Here is a 26410-nt window from a genome sequence, read left to right on the forward strand (position 1 = left end):
AATTAACTTTGAAGAAGGTCTTGAAATGATCAGGAATATTTCCTTCACCTAAAAATATCTTATACATGAAAATGCAAGCTAAAGAAATATTAATGTCATAAATAGTAAGAATCTGCAGTTTGTGAAATAAAGGAGCAGGTGAGATGTGAGACTGTGATCAGGTTGCAATCCTAACAAAACGATTCTGGAGGACCAACATTTTTTTCAGAGAAGTAGGAAAAGTAATTGCCCAAACTATATTGCAGTATGAAAGATAAGGATAAATTAAACTGTAATAAAGAATAAGGAGACAGTTTGCAGAGACAATATGTCTAACCCTCCTTATGATTCCAATAGATTGGTTTATTTTTCTACTAGCACAGTCAATATGTTTTCTCCAACTTAAACTTTCATCAATAATAATTCCTAGACATGTTGTAGATGACACTTGATGCATCTCAAGAGATTCAATTTTAATTTTAGTTAAATCCTTGGAGTAAGGATCCCTGGATTTTTTTGATATTCAAAGATAGCTTATTTGAACCATGTAGCATAGGCAGTTAAACCAGCAATAGCTTCCATAATCAGAGAATTTAAATTTTAATGAGAGAACTAGGGTTGTGTGATCAACAGACATTATCGGAAAAATACTTTTTGACACGTTGGACAAATCATTAATATAAATTAGGAATAATAATGGACCAAGAATGGACCCCTGCGGAACACCACATATTAGTGTAGCTTTGTTTGAGTAACAACCTTTAACACAACAGCGGCTGCCTTGAACCCCGGCAACCGGAGATGGCTGGTATGGCAGTTGCCCGAACGCTGTCTACTGCTGAAAATGGCTGTACTGTTGCACGCATCATCAACCCCACACACACCCCTATGGTGCTGCATTCAGGTCTGCTGTTAGGACAGTTTACTCCAGTGTCAGACACTGACATAAGTGAGGATTCAGCTCCTGTATGTAATGTTTCCACCTACCCAGTACCGCTATCCAGTCTGCCAACTAATGTCACCCAGCCAACCAAGCTGCCTATTGATGTCAAGTGTGGAAATCTGACACAGGCAGAGAGTTCTGATCTACACAACTTGCTCTCATCTTACCATGATGTCTTCAGTAAAACCAGCACAGACTTTGGTAATACAGACATGGTCAAACATAACATCCACACACAAGATGCACCCCCGGTTAGGAAGCGTGCATATCGTACTTCTCCAAAAATGCAAACATTGATTCAATCACACGACGAGGAGATGTTGGAAAAGGGAATTGTGGAAATGAGTCACAGTTTTTGTTTCAGCTTGGATGCACTCAGAGGCTCTTCGGTGTTCAGCACGATGGATCTCTCATCGGTGTATTGGCAAGTGCAGCTCGAGGAACAGAACAAAGCAAAGACAGCTTTCACCACAGGCCGGGGACTTTACCAGTTCTGTATGATGCCCATGGGCTTGGTAAATGCACCCCCCACTTTCCAACATCTAATGCAGCTGGTGTTACAAGGTCTCTCATGGAAAACATGTCTAGTATACCTTGATGACATTATTGTGTATAGCCCTCACTGCCTACAGCACTCTCAGGCTCCAGACCGTATGTTTACAGGAGCCCAGCCACACCAAGATCCTCTGTGCCTCCAGATAGGGTGGGATGCCACTACCATAACACCTGTGGGACAGAGTACTGCCACCGGATCTGCCAGTGGACTGTCTCCTGTAGTACTGGTTTTCGATGGAGTAAGGACCAAGTCAGGCCGCTGTGTGCGTCCCCCAGTACGTTATGGAACTGTTGTCTGAACCGTTGCTTGTTCTTGCTGGTGGATTGACGAGCATGTTAATATGAATGGGGAAAGTATGCTGTTCTACTACTTGTTATAGCCCTCACTGTCACTACTGTTTATTGCCATCACCTGTTTATATTGGTATTTAGTATAGGTTGGCATGTGTGCCAAAAGTATACATTCAGCTATTGAAGCAAGGACGCTTCTTTTGTAAGGGGGGTAGATGTGTAAGAGTGAAACTGTATGATGTAAATGTAATTACATGTATTAGTTATGACCACTAGTCGGCGCTGTTGAGGGCGTCTGAGGAAAAAGGGAGGAGAGGGAGAAGAAGGGAACTTGGCAGTTCAGATGGAATGTGGAGTTGGACTAAAGTTATGAGTAAAACCCAGAACGTCTTGGACTGATTTATTCCTGCTCATACACCCACGATGCTTACAATAGCACCCCTTTCCTGAAGGAGCTGCATTTTTTAATAGCTTGATGGTTTCTGTAACTGTAAATATGACGAAAGAAAAGACGTTCAAAATACGTAGGGAAGAAATATAAAAAGTTGAATAGGAACAATACTTGGAATGCTTCAGCAGCATTCCAAGTATTGTTCTTTACATCTTTTATTGTTTGTCCCAGGAGTACAGTCAGTGTGCCTGCTGCACAAGGATTCCATCCTTGTTGCGCATCGCCACACCAAATTCTTATTATTACCCCCCACACCCATCTTTTGTCTTGAAAGGAGATCACTGGAGCCATAAAATGTCTTGAGGAGGAGCATCAAAAATGCTAATAGCCATAAAATTGTCTTATATTCTAGCCAACTAAATAATTTGGTACCTGTTGGTCTATTGAACTAAGAAGTTCTCTGACCATGGAGAGAGCCTGGGCCAGAGAGGAGGCTTCTTCTTCATCATCATCTGGAAGACAAATTAACAAGCAACCTTACTCTGGGGGTACAACAACCTAAGGTGACAGACACAAAGTAGAAAGAATAATATTAAGCCACTGTTATTCATCAATGTTGTCAATAATTAAACTCCTCATAGGTTCCCATCTAAGAATCTACTATTGCTTTAAGAATGATTTTGATTGTTAACATGTTGGTGAACTGCAGTACACTTAATTAGTGCAGCACCAATATGTATACATATACACACACACACTCATATATATATATATATATATATATATATATATATATATATATATATATATATATATATATATATATATATATATATATATATATATATATATATATATGAACATTATCCTCACAAGAGGATACAAGTTCATACAATTGTAGTATATCCAGTGAGTTCTGTGCATATGACTTGTTGCCTGATTTGACATTGCCGTTGATGATAAACCCATTATTATTAGGATTATTTACCGCTGGTATTGTCCAGAATGCGCTGAACAAGGACAGGATACTTGGAGATTCGCTGAGTCACCAACAAGATGCACTCCTGAACACCATGGCAACGTAGCAGGGGTCCGCGACTCAACCGCTACCCAGTGACAGAGAGAGACACACACACAGTGTCAAAAATACCATGGCTGACATTTCTTTTGATTTTAGTTTGAATCATTGAGGATAAGACCACTGTTGTATATTAGATGTAAATAAGGCAAATTAACTGGAATTGTTTGATTCAAAATCTTTTCAACATATTTCTCTACTCTAAAATGGCCTGCTCTTCAGTTGACCTCTTCTGAGCTCAACTCAATCAACAACCACCACGAGTATGTGTGGACTAACAAAGGCCCCTGTTCTATTCCAATCTCTAGTGAGCAACATGCGCTTTGTTTTGGTTTAATTAGTTGGCATTTAACCAACAGCCTGTATATAACAAGTGGACGTAGTCAGGTAACATCACCCATTGATTTATGGACTATGGTTTTGAAGCCTTGAGGTTTGCATTTTGTTTTTTGAGAGAGAGGGTGGAGCTTAGTACAACCCAACACTGAATAAGACACTTTCATGAAAGGAAAAGTGTTAGAGTTTAAAGATTAACTGTATTCTAGGGATTTTAAAAAATTGAGGATATAAACTTGTGCTTACAATGTTTACTGAGGTAATTAGTAAGTATTATTTTCGAATAGACTTTTATACGTACATCCTCTATACAAAACTCAATCTATACTTGTTTTTGCAACCAGAGGAGTTAGAAAAAATGCAACTTTTCAGGAACGGAGGTTGTTGCCTGCATTTAAGACATGCAGCACATGAAGCGGGTAGCTGAAATACTGCTGGAGAATATTGTAATTTGTTAATCAAGGTGGAAAAATGTGAGTTTCATGTTTCCATTGTGTTGTTCCTGAGGCTCATTGTGTCACACAGTGCCCACCTTGACCTTTTTTGACTCAGTTGGTCCATTCATGATGGAAGTGTTGAGAGTGATCCTGATCCATAATGACCAGAAACATCCCCTTATGCCTTCTTTCCTAGAAACTCTACTCCATATAGAGAAACAATGCCATCAACAACTAGCTGCTTGCAATTATAGTCAACTTAAGTCATTTCATGTAGGAAGCAGAGCAGCCTTTCCTGATGTGGACTGATAATGAGAACCTATTAAACATCCATAATTTAACCAAGCATCTTAAGCTTTATTCAACCAATGTGTCTCCACCCTCCCCCCCCTCCTCTCTTCCTCCTTGTGTTTCATGGATTGTGGAAATCGGGATCATGGTCCATGCCTACTACTAATTATTCATACATTTTTGTGATATTCATTGAATGTGTTTGTCTAACTGTTCATTCTGTACACATGACATCTATTGCATCTGTCCATCCGGGGAGAGGGATCCTCAGTTTTTTGGGAGTTTTTCCTGATCCGATGTGAGGTCAAAGGTCAGGGATGTCGTATGTGTACAGATTGTAAAGCCCTTTGAGGATAGTTTGTAATTTGTGATTTTGGGCTATACAAAATAAACTGAATTTAATTGAATTTTATTTAATTATCTGTCACGTTTCCAGGGCCATCAATCATAAGGCACAGTAATCAAGTGTTCCAGTAACCAAAAATGTCTATGAGTATCAAACCCCAGAATGTCATGGTGTGGGCTGTGCTCCTCCCATTAATTGACTAGTGCAGCTGGAATTCATTCCCCAATCAAGCTCCAGGTTTGATATTCTCCAGGTTTGATATTCTCCAGGTTTTGATATTCTCCAGGTTTGATATTCTCCAGGTTTTGATATTCTCCAGCCCTGCACTCAGATCGTCAGTTCGCCACCAGGAACTAATGCTACGGCTCGAACACTGGTTTAACTCTTTTTGTCTGCCTCAGCCTGCTCCCGCCTGCCGACCCTTCCTCCAGCCTGCTCACCAGGTTCCAGCCCCTGGTTCTTTTCTAATAAATGCCATAAACCCATTTCTGCTCTGTCTGTGTTGTGCTCTTAGGTCCATCTCCACATACAACCTGACACAGAAAGGATACATGAATGATTAGATATTTCTGATGAGCAGGTGGCACCTTGTGTGGTAGCTAGCCCCTGTCATCAGTGTATAAATGTGTGCGAATGGGTGAATGATGATATGTAGTGTTAAAGGGCTTTGCGTGAGCAGAACACCTTTTGGGGTTAAGTGTCTTGGGCAAGGACACATCAACAGGGACTAGCGGAAACGGGGATCGAACGGCAGATCCTAGATTGAAGGACGACCCTGCTAAACCACTCAGCCACATTTCTTTCAGAAAAACACGTTACAGACCTTAAAACAAAGATTAAACTTCATACAACTTTGTGAATATGTACTATTTAACAGACAAAGCCAAATCTGGTGGATTTAAAAATTGTGAGGGATGCTCTGGTATGAAAGTACAGTACATCCATCCATCCATTTTTCATCTGCTTATCTGGGGTTGGGTTGAGGTTGAACCAGGTCCAGCAGGCTGACCCAGGCTTTCCTTTCACCCGCAACATTTTCCAGCTCATTCTGGGCAGAGGCGTTCCCAGGCTGGCTTGGAGATATAATCCCACCAGCGTGTTCTGGGTCTTCACCAGTTGGATGTGCCTGGAAAATCTCCATTGGGAGGCATCCTGATTAGATGCCCGAACAACCTCAGATGACTCCTTTCAACACGAAGGAGCGGCGCCTAAAACTCCTGATGTCCAAGCTCCTTACCCTATTTCTAAGGCTGAGCCTGGCCCCCACAGAGGAAACTCATCTCCTTACCCTATTTCTAAGGCTGAGCCCGGCCCCTACAGAGGAAACTCATCCCCTTACCCTATCTCTAAGGCTGAGCCGTACAGAGGAAACTCATCTCCTTACCCTATCTCTAAGGCTGAGCCCGGCACCTACAGAGAAAACTCATCTCCTTACCTTATCTCAAAGACTGAGCCCGGCCACCCTATGGAGGAAACTAATTTTGACCGTTTGTATCTACCATGTTCAAAGCCTCTCTTTTGGGGCAGAACAAGAACTGATGACAGAAACAATATAGACCACAACATACCAAACATAACTACTAATAAAGTACGCCAAGTATGGACTTGTGCACTTTGGAGTTTACACTCTGAGGAGGACGCAGGACGGTCTTTCTGCAATTGGAACAGCAGCTGACTTGATGACATTACCGCCTCAGCTGTTGTTGCTCATGAGTTTACTCAGGGTCTTCACTCTAAAGTATTTTTACATTCAAACCATAATTTGACAACCCTGTTTTTTACATTATGTATATTATTATTAATATTAGTATACATTGTGTGTATATATATATATATATATATATATATATATATATATATATATATATATACATACACACACACACACACACACACAATTGTATATATATTGTTTACACATAATTGCAAATATGTCAGTCAAAAGTAAAAAGACATTGCTGTAGTTTAATCACTACATAGACATCGGAAGTACTGCCGAGATCAGGTTGTTCTCAGCGGGCACCATGAGTGCTGGCGAGGCTTCCCGGTCCCTCGAACAGGACCTCAAATCACAGAAATCTTCTTAGCATATTTTGAAGTAGGCTGAATCTTGACAAACCGACCACAGATTTGATGCTTCAACAACTAACTTCTCGCCTGAAAAAGTCCTAAAATTACATTCCGTGACTCAACAACATTAGTTCCATTGTTCCACAGTAGCCATTCTTCCCTCCTTTGAATTGGAACTGTACTTTAGCTGGGACTGATGACGCTTCACAAGTCCATGAGGACACAAGTACAGACAAGCATGCATATTGAGAAACAGCCAGGGAAACTAGTTCAACCTGAGCTAAATAGCAAGACAATTGGCACTTACTAATGGAACTGTCGTGGTTTCTGCTGTGCCTCTCCCCCCTCCTAGTATCCTGACTTTTTTCCGTTGCTCCCCCGTTTGTCCTGTGTGTGTGTGTCTGTGTGGATGTGTGTCTGCCTGAGCGTGGCCTCCCCTTCCCCTCCTGCTGCCAATTAACCGGCACACATGCAACTCATTCACTCATCAAGCCCCACAGTTTATCTACCCCAGTTCTCCTTCCACTCCTCGCCAGATCGTCAGTCTTCGCTCACTGGCCTACTGCTACGGCCAAACGTGAGTCCTGGCAAATTGTTTGTTACGACTTTTGACTTTTGACTAACCAGTGCTTCCCTCAGCCCTAGACTCTCTGCTCTCCTCGGAACCCCCTGGTCTCAGCCTTGCCGACCCAATCGACCACCAGCCAGCTCCCGGATTCTCTCTGACCTGCCCGACACCTCACCCGCCTGCCACTCTGCTCCCACTAACCACGATCCACAACCTTTTCCACCCTGAGTTCAGTTCGTATAAAAGCAACTGTGAACTACTCCTGCTACGTTGTTCTTGCACGTGGATCCAGCCCCGCACAACTGCTGACAGAAACCAGTTAAATCTGAATTTACCAATCAAACTTACTGATAAAACAAACCAATAATTAGATACACAAACTATGTAGAAATGCACCAGGAGGAGAAACCTCTGTTTTCTGTCTGTTCCTTCAATGGTCTCCAGTACTGGCTTAGTGGCCATGCATGGATGGCCTCCACCACAATGATGAATCAACCAGGAGGTGTTTAAAGCTGCTATACATAAATAGAGCCCCACCAGAAAAAGAAAAGTATAAATACTTGAAGAATGGATTGTTAAAAATAAATAAAAGAGGACAGCTTGTCTTGTTAGAAATGTACTTATGAGTATGGATTATCTTCTAACATTATTAAAAAGATTTAAATTCCAATTGTTTGCGCTTCTGTTATGCCTGATACTTTTGTATGTTCTGGCTATATAGTACTGAAACTATGTACTTTTTGCTATAAAATTATTTGTAAATAATAAAACAAATCTAAAATAAAGATTGTTCCACTCAACAGTAAAGGGTAATTTTTTTTCAATAAGTTCACTTTTTAAGCAAAAAAATATATCTAATGTATGTGTTTGTCAAATCATCGTTTAACGTATCTAACGTATATACCTGAGTTAGGTCTAGAACTTGGATTGACTGTAGCCAAACTCAAGACTTCAAAACTTGTCAACATACCTATTGGAGGACATCACGTTGTTCTCATAACAATCTGATACTTGGTGTCCCTTTCTAGCAAATCAAAGTATGACATTGTATAAATATGAATGTTTGTTGACCCATCCACCTCCACTCTATCCCAACCTGCGTGACTTCTTTGGTTGTTTTAGTAATCATCATCCTCTCGGATATTTGTCTCTGAGCATCTAATAATGACGTGGATGGGTTTACATTGTAGTTACTTCAAGCCGCCGCTGTGTGTGTTTGACTTATCCACCTGACCTCCTGCCGACCCTGTGTGGAACATCTCACTCTTTATACTACGGCAGTTGGTCCGAGACTAATGCCGCCAAAGTTTCATACACACACTAAATGAGTGTCAGACGCTGGATGAGAGACTGACAGAGATTGAATTAGGTTTCACTTTCATTCATATTTCCATGCTTGTTGAACAGATGTCTTTCTAAAATATCTAATTAAACAATACAATTCACATATTGTGTATAAACTCTTAATTCAGTCAGTATAATCTCACTTTTTTCTCATTTGTAATGCACTGTATTTTGGTGTGTTTGTAATGTCTGTGTGCCTGTCTCACCCGTATGAAGCACTGGAACTTCTTGTCTCTGGCCATCAGTTCCTTGTATAATTTGACAGCCTTCAAGTGGCGGCTACAGAACTCAGCGTAGGTCTTTCGCATCTCATCTGCACACTGGCCTGAGAACTGGCAGAAGAACACATGCACATGTTGATTTGGGGTAACTTCAGGGTTAACCCAACATAATCTGCTCCGGAGCAGGTTATGTTGGAGATAAGAGATCAACTGTGTAAAAGCATCGCCTAATGACTAGTCAAAGCTCGGTACATGGAATGTTAGATTATATTGTTTGTACATGTAACTATAGTCCGATCGATCATGCTCTATATGAAGTGATATTATGAATCTATTCATTTACATATTCACACAGTCGGTTATTTCTTGCCAGCTGTCCTTCCCGCATTAGGCCTTTTCAACTGTGTTACTCTCAGCCCAAATGATGTATTTATGTCTATAAATATTTCTATAATATAGTTTTCTCTTGGTGTGTAAAATGTGCCGCTCTATTTTGCAAATATTTACAATAGTTAATAACATCACAAAAATCAATATAAAAAAACTAAAAAGATCATACAAATATCAATATAAAATATGAATACAAATTTGTGCTTATTTTAGCAATTAATTGCTAATCAACTAAAACTTAAATATAACTTAAATAAACTTTTGAAAAATCATTGTTTTCTTAGTGAAATTGTGTTCAACTCATGTTGGAATCATTCATTACCTATTGTAGTTATAGACTTCTGCGAAACTATAGAAAAAACATCATCTAATGACCGAATACAGTTACATTTTGCTTCCAGTTCTGTGTCACTGTGCCAGTGTGAATGGTTGTGAGAATGCATGGCAGCCACCTGCTCTAGTAGCATATCCCCCAGCTGGTGAATGGTGAAGTTGCGGCTGGATCCAGACTGCAGACTGCTGTTGCGCCTCAGGAGAAGCTGTGCCAGGAAATGGGAGTGTATCCTGGTCAGCTGGTCCAGGCAGGGGAACATGGCATACACAGTGCACAGGTCCAGCTGAAGCTCCTCCAGCATGCCTTGCCGGAACACCCTCTCCATTATATGCAGCGTTCGCATGTGGTGCAGCTCTGTCTGAATCAGCTCTGAGAGGGACACACACACGCACACACACACACACATATAGTAAATACCTTCTCTGGACATTCATTTCTTTCCTCCAGCTACTGTATATTCAGAAATACATTAAATATCTGGGTTTAAAATAAAAAGGTCAATCAACTACACATGTCACCATAGATGACATCCTGCCTCTTGATGACGTTTTTGCGGTGTGTCTGCAAGTAGCTGCTTTCCACAGCCATGCTCCACGAGTCAGCCTTAAAGTCCTGGCTCTCCAGCTCCAGATCCTCCAATAGTGCAGTATAGTATAGGTCTCCTAAATAAGAGAAATACATCAACATCAAACATCACACGTCTGAGGGAAATATTGAGCTTTTTTACTCCACTACATATATTTGACACTTATAGCCAAGACTAGTTCATTTTCAGATGAAGATTTTTTTTAATGCTAAAATATGTTGATTTTATAAAATATGATGCAGTGCTATGACTACTACCCTGCAGTGTTGTAATGTACAAACTAGAACGGTATTTGCATAGGATTTACCTAAAAATAACACAACACTTTTAATACTTTACATTTTGCTCATAATACATTTTAAGAATTCAGGATTTGTGAATTATGTGTTATTTTTGGGGAGTTTTTCCTGATCCGATGTGAGGTCCTGGGACAGGGATGTCGTATGTGTACAGATTGTAAAGCCCTCAGGCTAATTAGTAATTTGTGATATTGGGCTAAACAAAATAAACTGAATTGAATTGAATCTGTTAATAATAAATAATAATATTTTCTTTATCAGACTAGTCTCTCCTGATTGAAATGTAGTCAGTTTTCAGCTTCTATTGCCCTTTTAACTATTACTTAACTATTATTACTCACCTCCACATTACTCAATTTACTTATGGCACTTATCACTTCTTTTCAAACATTTCCAAAAACTTTTTAAGTAAAGGTCTACATTTAATAATTCAAACGTCTATCCTGCTTATGCACTATACACCTTACCAACTAGCTAACCCACATCTCCCTCCAATGTATCCAGATTCCCAAGCCATTGTACTATGATGTATAGGTTGAATGTAGTGATACCGTCATCATTGAGAGACTCCACTGACATAGCTCTGGTCCTGAAGCTGAGTGAGTCTGTCGACTGGGAAAGGATCCTGCGCAGCCCGAGGGGAGAGTTGTCAGTCAGGGTCCTACAATACACACACACACACGCATACACACACATACATTGGTAGCTCCAAACAGACAGTGGCCGTCCAGGCAGAGCTACCTGCTAGTTCTATTGTCCACATTTGGTTCCAGCCTGAGTCTTGACTTTTAAAAGGTTTTTTAATTAACATCTAAATAGCAATTTTGTGAATTGTGGTTGTGGTTACCAGTTGTGGTGGCTGGGGCGTGGTTAGGCTCAGCTGCAGTAGATAAGGGTTAATGTGTCTTGCCCCTATATCAGGCGTGTTGGAGATGGAGCAGGGACCGGCAGAGCAGATATCAAAATAAAGTATCTTGCCAAACATTACACGACGTGTGTGGGGTTGTGACAGGACTTGTTACACCAGTCATTAGTTTTTGATCAGTGTTCGGTTGACTGGTGGTATATCTTGATATTGAAGTTTGCAGAAAGTATTTGAGAATGCACGTCACAAGAAAAAATGGTCTGTCTGCGTGTCTCAGCTGCACTGGGGCCAAATCGTTTTGGCCCAGAAGAGGCGGGTCTAAGAAGCAGTTTAGCCTATTACTGATTAAAGATATAAATAAGTGATATACAATTGAGCCAATCAGCGTCCTAAAATAGATTCAGTTTTGGGCCAAAGTCATCTGGCCCAAAAGCTGTGTGTTCTTGTCAGGCGCCTTTTTTTTTCTTCCAGCATGGACAGTTACGGGAGTAAGAACATGAAGCACTTGTTGGAAGAATTAATAAAACATGAGAACACCGGGACACACATGATAACTCCTCAAGCAGCCATATTGAGCAAAGTGAACGTCACTACCAGCTGGACCACGGACACAGGTTGAGGTGAAGAAACACAAAGAGGAGGTGGATCAAAACAGGCTCACTTTAACCCTACAAGGTTCATAGGGCCATCTTAATATATAAGCATGTTCTATCAGATTTTTATATATATATATATATATATATATATATATATATATATATATATGTGATTTATACTATACGATATTTATATGTTATTATAATATATTTATGATATATATATTATATACATATACATATATATATATATATATATATATATATATATATTAATATACTGAATTATATGAATAAGATGTCCTTATTATGTCAGTGTTAGAATACATGTTAAATATTTAACTACAAAGTAGAAATATGTGTTTGATACTTGTTTGCATTGAATCACATTGGGATGTTTGCTGAAATTGATTGGATGGCCCAACCAAAAAAGATTCCACCAGCCGCCACTGTCTGAAAATATGCGATGATCAGGGGGCAACTTCTGATTCTGAGAAATGAATCAATGTCTATGATTTAAGGGCCCCTTCTTCTTACCTAAAACTCTCAGCTAAACCTCCCTAAACATTGTTAAGATGAGTTTATGTGTCACTAGTATTTCCAATACAGCATAATGTTCACTGGTTGCAAAAAAACAAATCCAAGATGTCAACGGACAACCGGACTTAATGCTTCAAAACCGCACTAGACAAAGTCTAGCATCTTGTAATTAATTTCTCTACATTTAAAAGTCTGTCACCTGTACAATATTTCATGCAGACATAATATAATCCCCTCCATATCTGTCTCACCTCCTCCAAATCAACATCCCCACCCGGTCTCTCAGGTCTGCCTCCTCCATCAACCTGACTGTCCCCCCAGCTCGTCTGTCCACCATGGGGTCAAGAGCCTTCAGCCGCTCTGCCCCTCGCCTCTGGAACTCCCTCCCCCCTGACATCAGAAACATTGACTCTATCATTTTATTCAAAACCCACCTCAAAACCCACCTTTTCAGGCAGGCCTATGCCTGACGTGTTCCCCTCTGGGTTGCTCTGCTGCAGACTGTTCTGCTTTTAACTGCGCTGCTTTTTAAATTGTGTCAGATTTTTAAATATGTTGTACGGCGACCTTGAGTGCCTTGAAAGGCGCCTTATAAAACAAATGTATTATTATTATTATTATTATAATCAAAACCAGGATAAAACTCACATGTATAATATACTGCTGAACAATGTCATCTCACAATGAAAATTAAACAAAAGATGTGCCTAGCCAATTCACAGGATCAAGATCCACAATTGTTGTGCTTGTGGACAAGTTCAACAGTGGGACCAAATCCTTGGGTAGCTGCCTGTGCCTCATTGTGTTGTAGCTGCTGGCCAATGAAAGTGATGCTCACCCTGCAATGTTGTTGGTAGAGACACTTTTGGACAGGGATAGGTTTGAGCGTCCACGGCGGGATCCCAGCAGGGACTGTCGGAAGCTGTCAGAAGGATAGATGGCTGAACTTGGACGCTCGCGCATTCCTGGAGCTGGGAAGTTTTTTTAAAAGGTTGCAGGAGAGTGACAAGCAAATCGGAGGAAGGCAAGAGGAGACAAAATAGGAATGGCTAAATCAGAATTATTTGAGAAGGAGACTGAATATATGTGTATATAAGAAAAACTCACTTTTTGTGCGCAGCGTGACATTCTGTACGGCTGAGTTGTTCCTTATTAGGGCCATCTTCTGCTGCTGTATTAATAAAGAACACAAATCGTAATGTTACATCTACAATAGTATTCCATATAAAGTATATATAAATCTATTTGTAATGTGTGTCGATCTGAAATCTTACATAGCATCAACATAAAATTCATTTTGACACTAAGCTACACTTTCTGTATTCTAATTCAAGAAACTCTGACAAAACCAGCGTTGCTTTGTCAAACTCTCAATCACATTTCCATTGTTTCCAAAAAACTGTCATCAATTTGTTTAGAATCCACATTTAACTGGAAGAGATGTTATAGACCTGCTGGCCTGTCCCCTTCAGTTGTTTTACCAACAGTCTATCAGCTTTATCTTCAAATTCAAAATGTCACTGATTTAATTACGCATGAGGTTTTATGACCTGAATGGAGTAGTACTCATACTGTGTGTAAAGATGGTCGCCATATGTATTAAAAAAATGATGATTTGTGGTGTAGCCTTCATCTTACCCTCTGTTTCATTTTGGCGCAGTTTGGCAAAGTGTCTCGACAGCGGTTGTGGATAGTGACATTACAAGCTGGAAAAAATGGGAGACATAAAGAGGACGAACATGTTATACCTCCTCTCTCGTTAACATATTTTCTCCCAGATTACGGTTGCAATTTAAAACTCGTGGTTAACGTTGTAAATTAAATAAAACTAATCAATGCTACAAATGCACCTGGTTAGGTTTAGTAACATACATCAGGTTTTGGCTTAAAATGACTCAGAAATTTAAACAAAACAAAACAAAAATGCTTAGTTATATTTATGCAACCAAACTACTTGGTTCAAACAGGGCAAAGGCAACCTCTCTCGGGTAAAAGAGTCCAACCTCCTCCCTACACAGATTCCCGCAGACCAACGCAGTTTTATTGTTTGGGAATGTAAGTCATAGATACCTTCACAGTCTTACCTAAGTATGAACTGACAGAACTGTTACTTCTTCTTCCATTTACCCACCTCTCACTGTGTATGTGCACTATGTACTTACTAGGGCAGCTGAGCGCCTCCTTGGCAGTAATACTCTTGTTGCATGCTGAACAGAGTGTGGTTGCTGACACTGTCAATGACGTGAAGAGGTGACCATTGCTGTAACGTGCCTCCCTCTCCCTTGCCGCCTTCTCTCGCTCCCTCATGCGCTCTCTCTCTTTATTCTGAAAGAGAAAACAGAGACTCAATGTGAAAAAGACTTTCTGTACATTTGTAAAGAGACCTATGACCTCTGTCAGCATCAAGTTTTGACATGTGTCTTTTGACCAGTGGTTCTCAAACCTTGTGCACATCAGGGGACTGCCGGCCCACGCAGCCGAGAATGTCTGCGACGTTTGGACAACGCGCAGACGTGTTAGAAGTTTTTTTCCTTCATGGAGTGTCGCTGGAAATTATGCTTTAAACAGTCCACCACTTCCTGTATCAACTGTGTGGCACTAGACAACATGCATCAACAAGTGTAGTTCATTTGCTAGGTTGGAGGCAGTTCTAAGTGGGTTAGATGCACGGCTCCGCGCCATCGAAGCTCAGACAGTTACACTAGTTAGCCCGCCTCCCCCATAGCCGGTGCGGAGCCTTTAGCATTAGCCTCTGTTAGCTGTCCCCCGGCAGCCCCCGAGCAGCCGGATGGCTGGGTGACTGTTCGAAGAGGTTTTAAGTAACAGAAGTCCACTGAGCACCGCCAACCTCTTCACGTTTCGAACCAGTTTTCCCCACTCAGCGACGCACCCGCTGAGAAACCCACTCTGGTTATAGGTAGCTCCATAGTCAGAAACGTGAAGATAGGGAAGCCAGGGACCAAAGTCATATGCATCCCGGGGGCCAGAGCGGGCGACATTGAATCTTGTTTAAAACTGCTGGCTAAAGATGAGCGTAGTTACAGTAAGATTATAATACACGCCAGCGGTAATGACTCCTGACTGCGGCGGTCGGAGGTCACTAAAATTAAGGTGGAATCGGTGTGTGCTTATGCCAAGACAATGTCGGACACCGTAGTTTTCTCTGGCCCTCTCCCCAATCTGATCAATGATGACATGTATAGCCGCATGTCGTCATTCAACCGCTGGTTGTCCAGGTGGTGCCCAGCAAACAATGTGGGCTACATAGATAACTGGCAGACTTTCTGGGGAAAGCCTGATCTGATGAGTCGAGACGGCATTCATCCCACTTGGGATGGAGCGCGTCTCATTTCTGCAAACATGGCGAAGTTGATTAGCGGACTTAATCCATGACCCAGAGTTCAGATCAGGAAGCAGAAGCAGAGTTGTAGTCTTCACCCTTCTCTGCACTTCCATCCGAGCCGTTATCCACCCTTAACCTTAACTCTATACAGACTGTGTCTGTCCCACGGCCACTTAAATTCATTAAATCAAAAGTAACCAGAAGAGGAGTCATACAAAATAACCTCATCCAGGTTAACATCACTATTTCAAAAGTGCAACAAAACAAGAGAATTAAATGTGGACTCCCAAATATTAGATCTCTGTCATCTAAAGCTCATTGTTGGACTTGATTGGCTTCTGTCAGAGAGTACAGAAACCCACTCACTGCTTTCGCCACACCCTCAACCTTGTTCTTGCATATGGCATTGACATTGAGCATTTGGTGGTCTCCATTACCTCATAAGTTTTGAGTTCATACTCCCGGAGTGTACACCGTTAGTCAAAAGTTTCTACACCAGATGTCTAACTGACAGTGCTGTAGCTAAATTTAAAGAAGCGATTCCTTCTGCATTTGATTCAATACCACGTCTCAATGTGACGGAGGACTCCTGTGCTAACTTTAGTCCGTCCCAGATTGATCATATTGTCGATAGTGCTATAGGCTCACTGAGAATGACACTAGACTCGATAGCCCCACTGAAGAAAAAGACAGTGAGGCAAAGGAGGTTTGCTCCCTGGTAGAACCCTCAGACCCGCAAACTAAAGCAAACATCACGAAAGCTCGAAAGTTTATGGCGTTCCACCAAACTGGAAGAATCACGCTTAGTTTGGCGAGACAGCCTTAAAACATATAAAAGGCTCTCCGTAATGCCAGAGCAGCCTATTACTCATCAGTAATATAGAAAAATAAGAACAACCCCAGGGTTCTCTTTAGCACTGTAGCCAGGCTGACAGAGAGTCACAGCTCTGTGGAGCCGTGTATTCCTATAGACCTCAGTAGTAATGACTTTATGAACTTCTTCAATGAAAGGATTTTAACTATTAGAGGCAAGATTGATGATCTCTTGTCCTCAACTACTGCCGATCTGTCATCAAGAGGAGTGGCCTTGGAAACGGCTGTATGCCCTGGTGTATATTTGGATAGCTTTTCTCCCATTAACCTAGACCAATTGTCTTCAACGTTTTCTACTTCTAAACCGTCTAACTGTCTCTTAGACCCCATCCCAACTAGGCTGCTTAAAGTTGCCTTTAATTGGCACCTCTCTGCTGGATATTGTTAATGTGTCTTTGCTAACAGGGCATGTACCACATTCCTTCAAAGTAGCTGTAATTAAACCTCTCCTGAAAAAGCCCACTCTTAATCCAGAGGTGTTTGCTAACTACAGACCGATCTCTAACCTTCCCTTCCTCTCTAAGATCCTTGAGAAAGTAGTCGCAAATCAGTTGTGCGACTTCCTACATCAGAATAGTTTATTTTAAGGAGTTTCAGTCAGGATTTAGAAAACACCACAGCACAGAGACAGCACTGGTAAACATTACAAATGACCTCCTAATTGCATCAGATAAAGGACTCATCTCCGTACTGGTATTATTAGACCTTAGTGCTGCGTTCGACACCATTGATCATGACATCCTATTACAGAGACTGGATCAGTCGATTGGCATTTCAGGTACCGCACTAAGTTGGTTTAAATCCTATTTATCAGATCGATCTCAATTTGTATTTGTAAACGATGAAGCCTCAATGACCACCAACGTTAATCACAGAGTTCCACAAGGTTCTGTGCTTGGACCAATTTTATTTACCTTATATATGCTTCCTTTGGGCAATATTATCAGGAAACACTGCATAAACTTTCATTGCTATGCAGACGATACTCAATTATATCTATCGATCAAACCAGAGGAGACCAACCAGCTCGCTAAAATTCAAGAATGTCTTAAAGACATAAAAACATGGATGACCTGCAACTTCCTGATGTTAAACTCAGACAAAACTGAAGTTATTTTACTGGGCCCTGAACACCTCAGAGATCAATTATCTGGTGATGTGGTTTCTGTAGATGGCATTTCCCTGGCATCCAACACCACTGTAAAGAATCTCGGCGTTATCTTTGACCGAGACTTGTCCTTTAACTCCCACGTTAAGCAAATCTCAAGGATTGCATTTTTTCATCTACGTAACATTTCAAAAATCAGACACATCTTGTCTCAAAAAGATGCAGAAAAGCTGGTTCACGCGTTTGTTACTTCCAGACTAGATTACTGCAACTCCTTATTATCAGGCTGCTCTAATAAGTCTCTTAAATCCCTCCAGTTGATCCAGAATGCTGCAGCTCGTGTACTCACAAAAACTAAGAAAAGAGATCACATGACTCCTGTATTAGCTGCGCTGCACTGGCTCCCTGTAAAATCAAGAATCACATTTAAAATTCTTCTCCTCACCTACAAAGCCTTGATTGGTGATGCACCATCATATCTTAAGGAGCTTGTAGTACCATATTGCCCCACTAGAGAGCTGCGCTCACTAAATGCGGGGCTACTTGTGGTTCCTAGAGTCCTAAAAAGTAGAATGGGAGCAAGAGCCTTCAGTTATCAAGCTCCTCTTTTATGGAACCAGCTTCCACTTTCAGTCCGGGAGGCAGACACAGTCACCTCATTCAAGAATAGACTTAAGACTTTCCTGTTTGATAGTGCTTATAGTTAGGGCTGAATCAGGTTTGCCCTGGTCGAGCCCCTTGATATGCTGCTATAGGCTTATAGGCTGCTGGGGGATGTTTTAGGATACACTGAGCACCTATCTCATCTTCTCTCTCTCCTTATGGATGAATTTACATCTCTCCATTGCACCTTATTAACTCTGCTTCTTCCCCGGAGTCGTTGTGACTTCACGTCTCATAGGGTCCATTGGACCTGGAGGTGTCTGATGCCTGGTGAGCCGGCCTCCCGCGGTGGCCCTACTGATGCCCCGCCCCCTCCTCTCTACCTCCTTCTGTTTCATGGATTGGAGTTCCATTCATACATTGTCATATTCATGTAATGTGTTTATGTAACTTTGTAAATGCTGTTCATTCTGTACACATGACATCTATTGCTTCTGTCCATCCGGGGAGAGGGATCCTCCTCTGTTGCTCTCCTGAAGGTTTCTTCCCTTTTTTCCCTGTCAAAGGTTATTTTTGGGGAGTTTTTCCTGATTCGATGTGAGGTCCTGGGACAGGGATGTCATATGTGTACAGATTGTAAAGCCCTCTGAGGCAAATTTGTAATTTGTGATATTGGGCTATACAAAATAAACTGAATTGAATTGAAAGTTAGTCTCAGAATATTATGAACAATACCCCGAGTGTGCTCATTCCTTGGTGCTGGGGGGGGTAACCCGGGGAATGTGACAGGAGCGTGTACAGTGTAATATCAATTGGGTTGTGTGAAACGTAGCTCATTCACTAGCCATGACGATGAGGTCGTCGAGATAAACGAAGACCCTGAAACCATGGTCTACACTGCTGAAGGTGTGGGGAGCCATGGAATAGCTAAACAATAAATCTCATAATTCTCAACTCATAGGCTATCACCTAAAAGGCAAAACACAAGAATTTCCTGTGTTATGAAGACACCTCAACATGAACGTGTGCATCCTTAAGTCCATGCAGTGAACCAATCGCTTGGCTGTATAGATCCAGCTACTGTCTGATGGTTAACCCCCTATGTCAAGGGCGTAGGTTTGCATATGGTCCATAGGGGCTAGTCACGACCAAAGTTTTGGGAAAGACACAATTGTTCCCACCAATATTTTGTTAATTTGAAAAAAATTATTGTGCACAATATATTTGCAAACTCATTTGTATCATTATCTATTCAATATTATGTTTGTCGCTCAGAAGAGTGAAAAATAATTTCCACGATTTCCAACGCGCCCTCGAGCCTGCGAGACACGATGCTGTCATGTAAGTTAATTGGCTGAAGTCAGAAACACTCCAGTGCAGATGGAGTGCAGGTTGAGGAAGCAGCAGCTGGACCACCAGTGCTCCAGGTGAGGTCTTGATCATGGCATGTTGTGAAGAATTACCATTTTACCATACATTAGCAAGGAAACTGAAGGATGTTTGGGGAATCTGACCTCATGTCAGCACTTTTGGATTGTGAATTATGTGATGTATAAAAAAAAACAAGGCTGTTCCATAAAACCTGAACCTATTACCTAAATATTCAAAATTGCTTTCAACATAAATACATATACTACTCATATGGTCTACATTTATTCATTAAGGCATTATTTTGAAATGCATTCAGGAAACTCAGAAATCAGGATGAGGAAACAGCAGCTGGACCACCAGGGCTTCAGGTGAGGTCTTACATTGATTCTGTGTTGAGGTGTATTATCATGGCTGACAGGGTAAACATTGTCTACCTGTTTTAAGTGAATTATTATTATGTTAAAACATGCATGTGCACACTAGGCTAAGTTCTTTTTGCTCTTTAGGGAACAGTCAGTTTGAGTGACAGTGACCGTCATGAAGTGAGTGTAGCAGTGTCCTGGACCTGGGGAGTGAACCATACAGCCTGACCTTAAATACATCAGAGTCCAGCAACTTCAGCACAAGTGTTACAGTTTCAGGCAAAGTGGTATAGTCAATATCTGTGGCTGCATTATAGCCCTACATTGAAAAAGGTACTTTGTTTTAAGTGTGTCAAAGCATAACCATCAAAAAGACCATTCAAAAAAAGAATGGCCCAGCCTTCGGCTTTAAGGGTTTTAGTAATTGGAAAAATGTCATTGAAAGCTTTAATCGCCATCCAGCGAGTAAAGCACACCATCAAGCTGTAACAACACATGCATTGGAGAAAACACCAGTTCACACCCAACTACGACGTGCAATGTCTAAAACACAGCAGGAGGCAAGGTACTGTCACTACACAACTGGTAAAAGTTGTTTATATATATTTTGGATATAGAATATACTGTTACACTATAATGGCATTTTATTAATTTATTATTATTATTTATTTGGTGCAGAATAGTGTTTTGTATTTAAACTATTTTTTTATTACTGTAATTATGTTAAAATCAGTTTCAAGTTACACAAATGTTAATATATTTTAATAAAGTTTGCCTGTTCAACATAATATCAACTATGTTTTTTTTTATATGGGGGAGGGCGGGGTCGAGGGAAAGCTGGCAGTGTCCCTACCAATGCTGAGACCAAACCTACACCCTTGCCCTATGTCTGTCGTGAGTGAGGACAGTAGACAGATCTGTTTCTGTAAAAGGCCCTAACTCTCTTCTGAGAGGTAATCTATCTCTTCCTGGGAGGATAGATTCACCTCTTTGACCCCCATGAACAGAGGAGGGACGCTGCAGAACTGGAGAGAATAACCCAGTTTCAGTTTATCCATACTGTCAACACGCAGCTGTGTCGTTACTCCCCTAAAAGCTGTGGTTGGGGATGAGTGACTAGTTGTGGTGCAACAGCTAGAAAGCTGTTATATCCGGCTCTTGTTTTCTCTTCTGCCAGAACCTCCCTAAACATGAGGATGGCCCTTGGGGGGCCGACATAGAAAGGGCAGAGATGGCAATGAGGTCCGAAAACATACAGTAGAAGACATTGTGTTAGCAAGGTTACTTCAGGGTTAACTCTGTGTTTTTAAATTCCATTAGGTTTATTTTGTATAGCCCAATATCACAAATTTGCCTCAGAGGGCTTTACAATCTGTACACATACAACATCCCTGACCTTTGACCTCACATCGGATCAGGAACAACTCCCCAAAAATAACCTTTTCACGTTTTCAGTAAATAAATATTTGAGGTATGTTTTGCCTTGGCTAACTTAATAAATTAAATTAATATAGTGCTATAATGCATTGCACTGGCAAATTGTATACCACTAATCTATAATAATACCTTCAAAACAGGATTTAGATATACTCAAAAACTAATGTTATTTTCTGACACCGTGTGTTGATGAAGATGAACACATTCTAAATACCTTAGAGGTATGTTTAGCCTTGGCTAACTTAATAAATGAAAAAAATATAGTGCTATAATTCATTGCACTGGCTAAGCCTAAACTCATAATCCCCACCTATAACTGGCCCATTATAAAGGGAAATAAAGTACTTATTGTTTCATGAACACTGGTAAATAGACTGCATATATGGTGGGGACGGAGTCACTGTGACATCACCCTTAGGTTTTTGGACGAGTTTTGAAGCCTTTGGTTCAGCATTTTGGCCGGCGCCATTTTGTTTTTTTTAAACCAAAGTGACACGTGTTGTTGGATAGTGGTACAGTCTTACATTTGTCAGCCACTTGGGATCCACACCTTCAATTTCATTGCAAGCCTGTTTGGTCGTTGTTTCCCAGATGGTGTGTTGCTTGTTGGCTTGCATAATAAGGAAAGAGCACTCACATTTCAACTTCTGGTCACTTCCTGTCCTTGCAAAACGGGTTCTTGTGATCTGGGGACTGAATCCAGTCACAAGTTCCTGTTTTTGGAGTGTTTAGTATTCTGGTGTGTCTTGAAGCCAAGATTGATATAGCTGTCCTGGTAAATACGCTTGTTATTTTTGACACCTTCTCCCTGACGATTGGCCATTTCTGGGTCGGCTCTCTGGTAGTTTTAAGCACATAACTTTTGTAACGCAGGACTACACTATTTAGCTAGCTTGCTACATGAAACAGAATGAAAGCTCACTGAATATGCTCACATCTACAACGTACCACTTTTCTCGCAAGACATTCCTATCTTCATTTTTTTCTAAATGGATAACTTACAAGAAATAACTTTTTTTCTTTTCTTCGCTGAATGTTTTGTTTGTTTTCTTTCACCCCTTAAATTCAAGAGGTCTTTGCAACCCCCTGTGAAGCTTTCTTAGTAAGAGTTTGTTCCAATTATTGTTGCCAAGTTCTCATCTCGCACAATGAGACATGCATTGAATTTATTATTGTTTTTGTCTACAATGTATCACCTTACAGAAGAAGCTCAATACAGTCTGGGACACTACAGTCAGGGTGGATAGTGCGCAGCTGATGGCTGTAAAATGGGGAACCTTGGCAAATCAAGTACATCACATGATCAGTTTTTTTGTGTGTTTGTGTGAGTGACCTAATGCACATCTTTCAAATGAGAATGCACATATGTGCATTTAAGACTAGTGTCACAGTAAATCCCAGCAATGACTACTTTTTTATGAATTTATTTATACAAATTTCTGAGGCCTGCAACATTCTCAAAGAAAGCAGTAATATTACAACGCACACCCACTGCCATTTCTATGGCAACAGTTGCTATAGTTAAATATCCAGTGAAAAAGGACACTGTGTACAAGCAAATATACACACCACCACCTACATCCAAAAAAATACAGAGAGATTTATCCTGTTTATCTAGAGGAAAGATGCAGTGATATCAGGGCCTGAGAGGCCCTGATATCACTGCTCTGTAGGATGTGAGAAGAGGGCAGGCAGGCCCTGTGTCAAATTGAGGAAATGTATTCTGACTGCGAGTGCAAAAGCAGGCAATGACACGGATATAGACAGGGGGGGAAGTGACAAAAGAGAAATCTACAAAGTACCATTTAGTCGTCATCTCGAAATATCTGTTGTTTTGACTGTCCTATTTAAACACTGTGTGGCTGGCCGGAACTACTAAAGTGAATCCAATGCCATTGCCTGATGTTAATGTATTTAATGTTACACTCAATGATGAACATAATGCCAACTTACCCGCAGGTTGATCTCCCTCATCCTCTCTTGTCGCAGCTTCGACAGATTAGCAACTCTGGACATTGTGATGATCTTAAAATAAAATATCCAAAATAGGCAGGTGTATACTTTTTGGATCCCTCAGATCCCTACCAAAGAGAAATAAAAAGACAACAAAAATCTTCCTTCACTGGCCAACTGCAATGTGCTTCTGCTTCTAGTGAAGTGACTGTTCCTGTGAGAAATCTGACTTCTGAATCATCACCGCCCCCTCACACACACACACACACACACACACAGTGTTCAGCTGTGTGTGAATGCCTTGTATAGACGATTATCTGCACTTTACTACATCCCAATATGAAACCATTTACAAAATGCTAATATTTAAGAGCAGCTTTTTATACTCGGAAAACAAAAGTAAATTGTACACATATTGTATGTCTAAGAGCATGAGCAGTTAGTGTGCTGAGAAAGGCTCAATTTGAAACACACTCATCTGAAAGTATTCAGCTCCATTAGTTTGTAGGTGAGAATGTAATTTACAAAAACGTGGGACCTGACAGGTGAGTGGTCTGTTCTTTAGTCATTACTCTTATGGGCATTACAGTTAACAACTGGTCACAGGCATACAATTCGATCAGGAGAGACTTAATTGCTTCACCTCTTTGTTGACATAGCTGGTTGGTCGTGCTTTAAATGCATGTTATTGCATATTAGTGCAATAGAGGAGCTCTGCTTTGACAATGAAGTAATGAATAAGCTCTGCTATGAACTAATGAATAACGTCAGCTATGACTATGAATGAATGAAAAAGGTAAGCTATGACTTTAAACTGATGACTAAGGTCCGTTATGACTATGAACTACGACTAGGTCAGCTAGAAATATGTAATAAATACTGTTATTACTATGAACTAATAAATAAGGTTTGCGATGACTATGGTCAGCTATGACTATGAACTGATGAATAAATTCAGCTATGATGATGAATTAGTTATTAATGTCTGCTTTGACTATGAGCTAATAAATATACTGTTAGGACTATAAATTATTGAATACTGTTTGCTCTGACAAAAATCAATTCAATTCAGTTTATTTTGTATAGCCCAAAATAACAAATCACAAACTCCCCTCGGAGGGCTTTACAATCTGTACACATACGACATCCCTGACCTTTGACCTCACATCGGATCAGGAGAATATCCCAAAAAAACGGAAAAAAAAACTTTCACAGGGAAAAAAGTGAAGAACCCTTCAGGAGAGCAACAGAGGAGGATCCTTCTCCCCGGATGGACAGAAGCAATAGATGTCATGTGTACAGAATGAACAGAGTTACAGAGTTACAACACATTCAATGAATATGAGAAAATATATGAATAATGAGTAGTAGGCATGGACCACAATCCATGTCCCAAAACAATCGCCACACCGGGTGGGCGGAGGGGATCTGGAGGAGGGCTAATACTCCTCAGACATCTCCGCCCTCTCCTCATCGGCAGGTGAGTTGTCCGGATCGGAAGATGGCTCGTCCTCAACCTCCCCGATGTCTGATGCTGCCAAAGGAAGAGAGGGAACAGAGTCTGGCTGGGTAGCCCCCTTGGGCCCAGAGCACTTGGAGGGCTGGTCACGGTGGCTGCGATGAAACTCTCTCATGAGAGGGGCATCCATGATGTGTCGGGCCGGGACCCAGCATCTCTCCTCTGGGCCGCAGCCCTCCCAGTCAACCAGGTATTGTAACCCTCTTCCACGACGACGGGAACGAAGCAGGCGGCGAACCCTCCCTCGATGAACCGCGGTGGGGGCTGTACACCAGGGACCAGTGGACACCGGTTGGCTGCTGCGTAGTAATGGTTGGCTGAGATAAACAGCGCAACTCTAGCCTTGGCCCAGGTACGGTGGCAGCGGCAGACGAAAGCCTGGACGGAGGGGCAGGAAACCTCTTTCTCCAGGGCCGAAAACAATGGAGGTTGAACCCCGTAGGCACACTGGAACGGGGACATTCCAGTGGCAGAGCTGGTCAGGGTGTTGTGGGCATACTCCACCAGGATGCTGGAGTCTCGGAGACCAAACACCGTAGAGCCGTCTCCATCTCCTGGTTCTTGCGCTCAGTCTGGCCATTAGATGACAGGCTCGCTGTGGCCCCGATGAGTGTGCAGAACTCCATCCAGAATACTGACGTAAACTGAGGACCCCGGTCAGAGACTACATCCGTGGGGAGACAGTGAAACCAGAAGACGTGCAGCAGAACCAGCTCAGCAGTATCCTTGGACGAGGGGAGCTTGGGCAAGGGCACGAAGTGGGCCATCTTGCTGAACCGATCTACCACAGTTAGGATGGTGGCGTGTTTGTTGGACAGTGGGAGACAAAGTCCAGGGAGATGTGAGACCAGGGCCGATTGGGCACAGACAGTGGTTGCAGTAAACCAGCGGGAGCCTGGTGGGATGGTTTGTGCTGGTTGCAGACAGGACAGGCATTGATGAATTCACCAGAACCTCTGCTGCAAAGCATCCCTAGTACGCTGGCTCCAAGGATGGCAAGTGGGACTGGAGCTATGGGCCCACTGGAGGACCTCGGACCTCAGGGTCTGGGGAATGAACAGGCGGTCAGGGGGACAGGAGCTTGGGCCGGGCTGGGACTCCTGGGCAGCCTTGACTCTTTCCTTTACCTCCCAGGTGATAGAGGCAACCAAGACGTGTGTCCATGTGTACTTGAGTCCTCCTGTACTCGTGTCCTTGTGTACTTGTGTTAAGTTGACTTGTGCGTACTTGGGACAGCCAATATCCCAGAATGCATTTCGCAACAGGGAACAATGGCGGAGGAGAAATAAATACTACTGTTGTTGAGTAACAGAATGAAATTGTAGGATGTTTTCAGGTGAGAAGTTATCTGTTTAAGCATTTAATCTGTGGTCAGTTTGTC

General features: G+C 41.6%; 1 protein-coding gene across 5 annotated transcripts in view; it reads right to left on the reverse strand.

Moving 5' to 3' along the window:
• arhgef1a (Rho guanine nucleotide exchange factor (GEF) 1a) overlaps positions 1–23725 on the reverse strand; it is a 55292-nt gene extending 31567 nt beyond the window's left edge. For 3 of the 5 annotated variants that reach the window (XM_034545929.1, XM_034545927.1, XM_034545926.1), the window contains exons 1-11: positions 23511–23725; positions 14623–14785; positions 14099–14166; positions 13568–13631; positions 13299–13431; positions 11011–11120; positions 10093–10236; positions 9693–9943; positions 8836–8961; positions 3148–3265; positions 2592–2671 (exon numbers count right to left, since the gene is read on the reverse strand). In XM_034545929.1, coding sequence (XP_034401820.1) covers positions 2592–2671; positions 3148–3265; positions 8836–8961; positions 9693–9943; positions 10093–10236; positions 11011–11120; positions 13299–13431; positions 13568–13631; positions 14099–14166; positions 14623–14785; positions 23511–23573 — 1320 coding nt within the window. In that variant the 5' untranslated portion in view covers positions 23574–23725. Of the gene's footprint in view, positions 1–2591; positions 2672–3147; positions 3266–8835; positions 8962–9692; positions 9944–10092; positions 10237–11010; positions 11121–13298; positions 13432–13567; positions 13632–14098; positions 14167–14622; positions 14786–23510 lie in introns of those variants that run through there. The other 2 variants (XM_034545928.1, XM_034545930.1) reach the window with 2 other exon arrangements.
• Positions 23726–26410: the final 2685 nt, after the last annotated feature.

This window comes from Cyclopterus lumpus, chromosome 11 (genome assembly GCF_009769545.1).
Source record: "Cyclopterus lumpus isolate fCycLum1 chromosome 11, fCycLum1.pri, whole genome shotgun sequence".
Taxonomy (NCBI): Eukaryota; Metazoa; Chordata; class Actinopteri; order Perciformes; family Cyclopteridae; genus Cyclopterus; species Cyclopterus lumpus.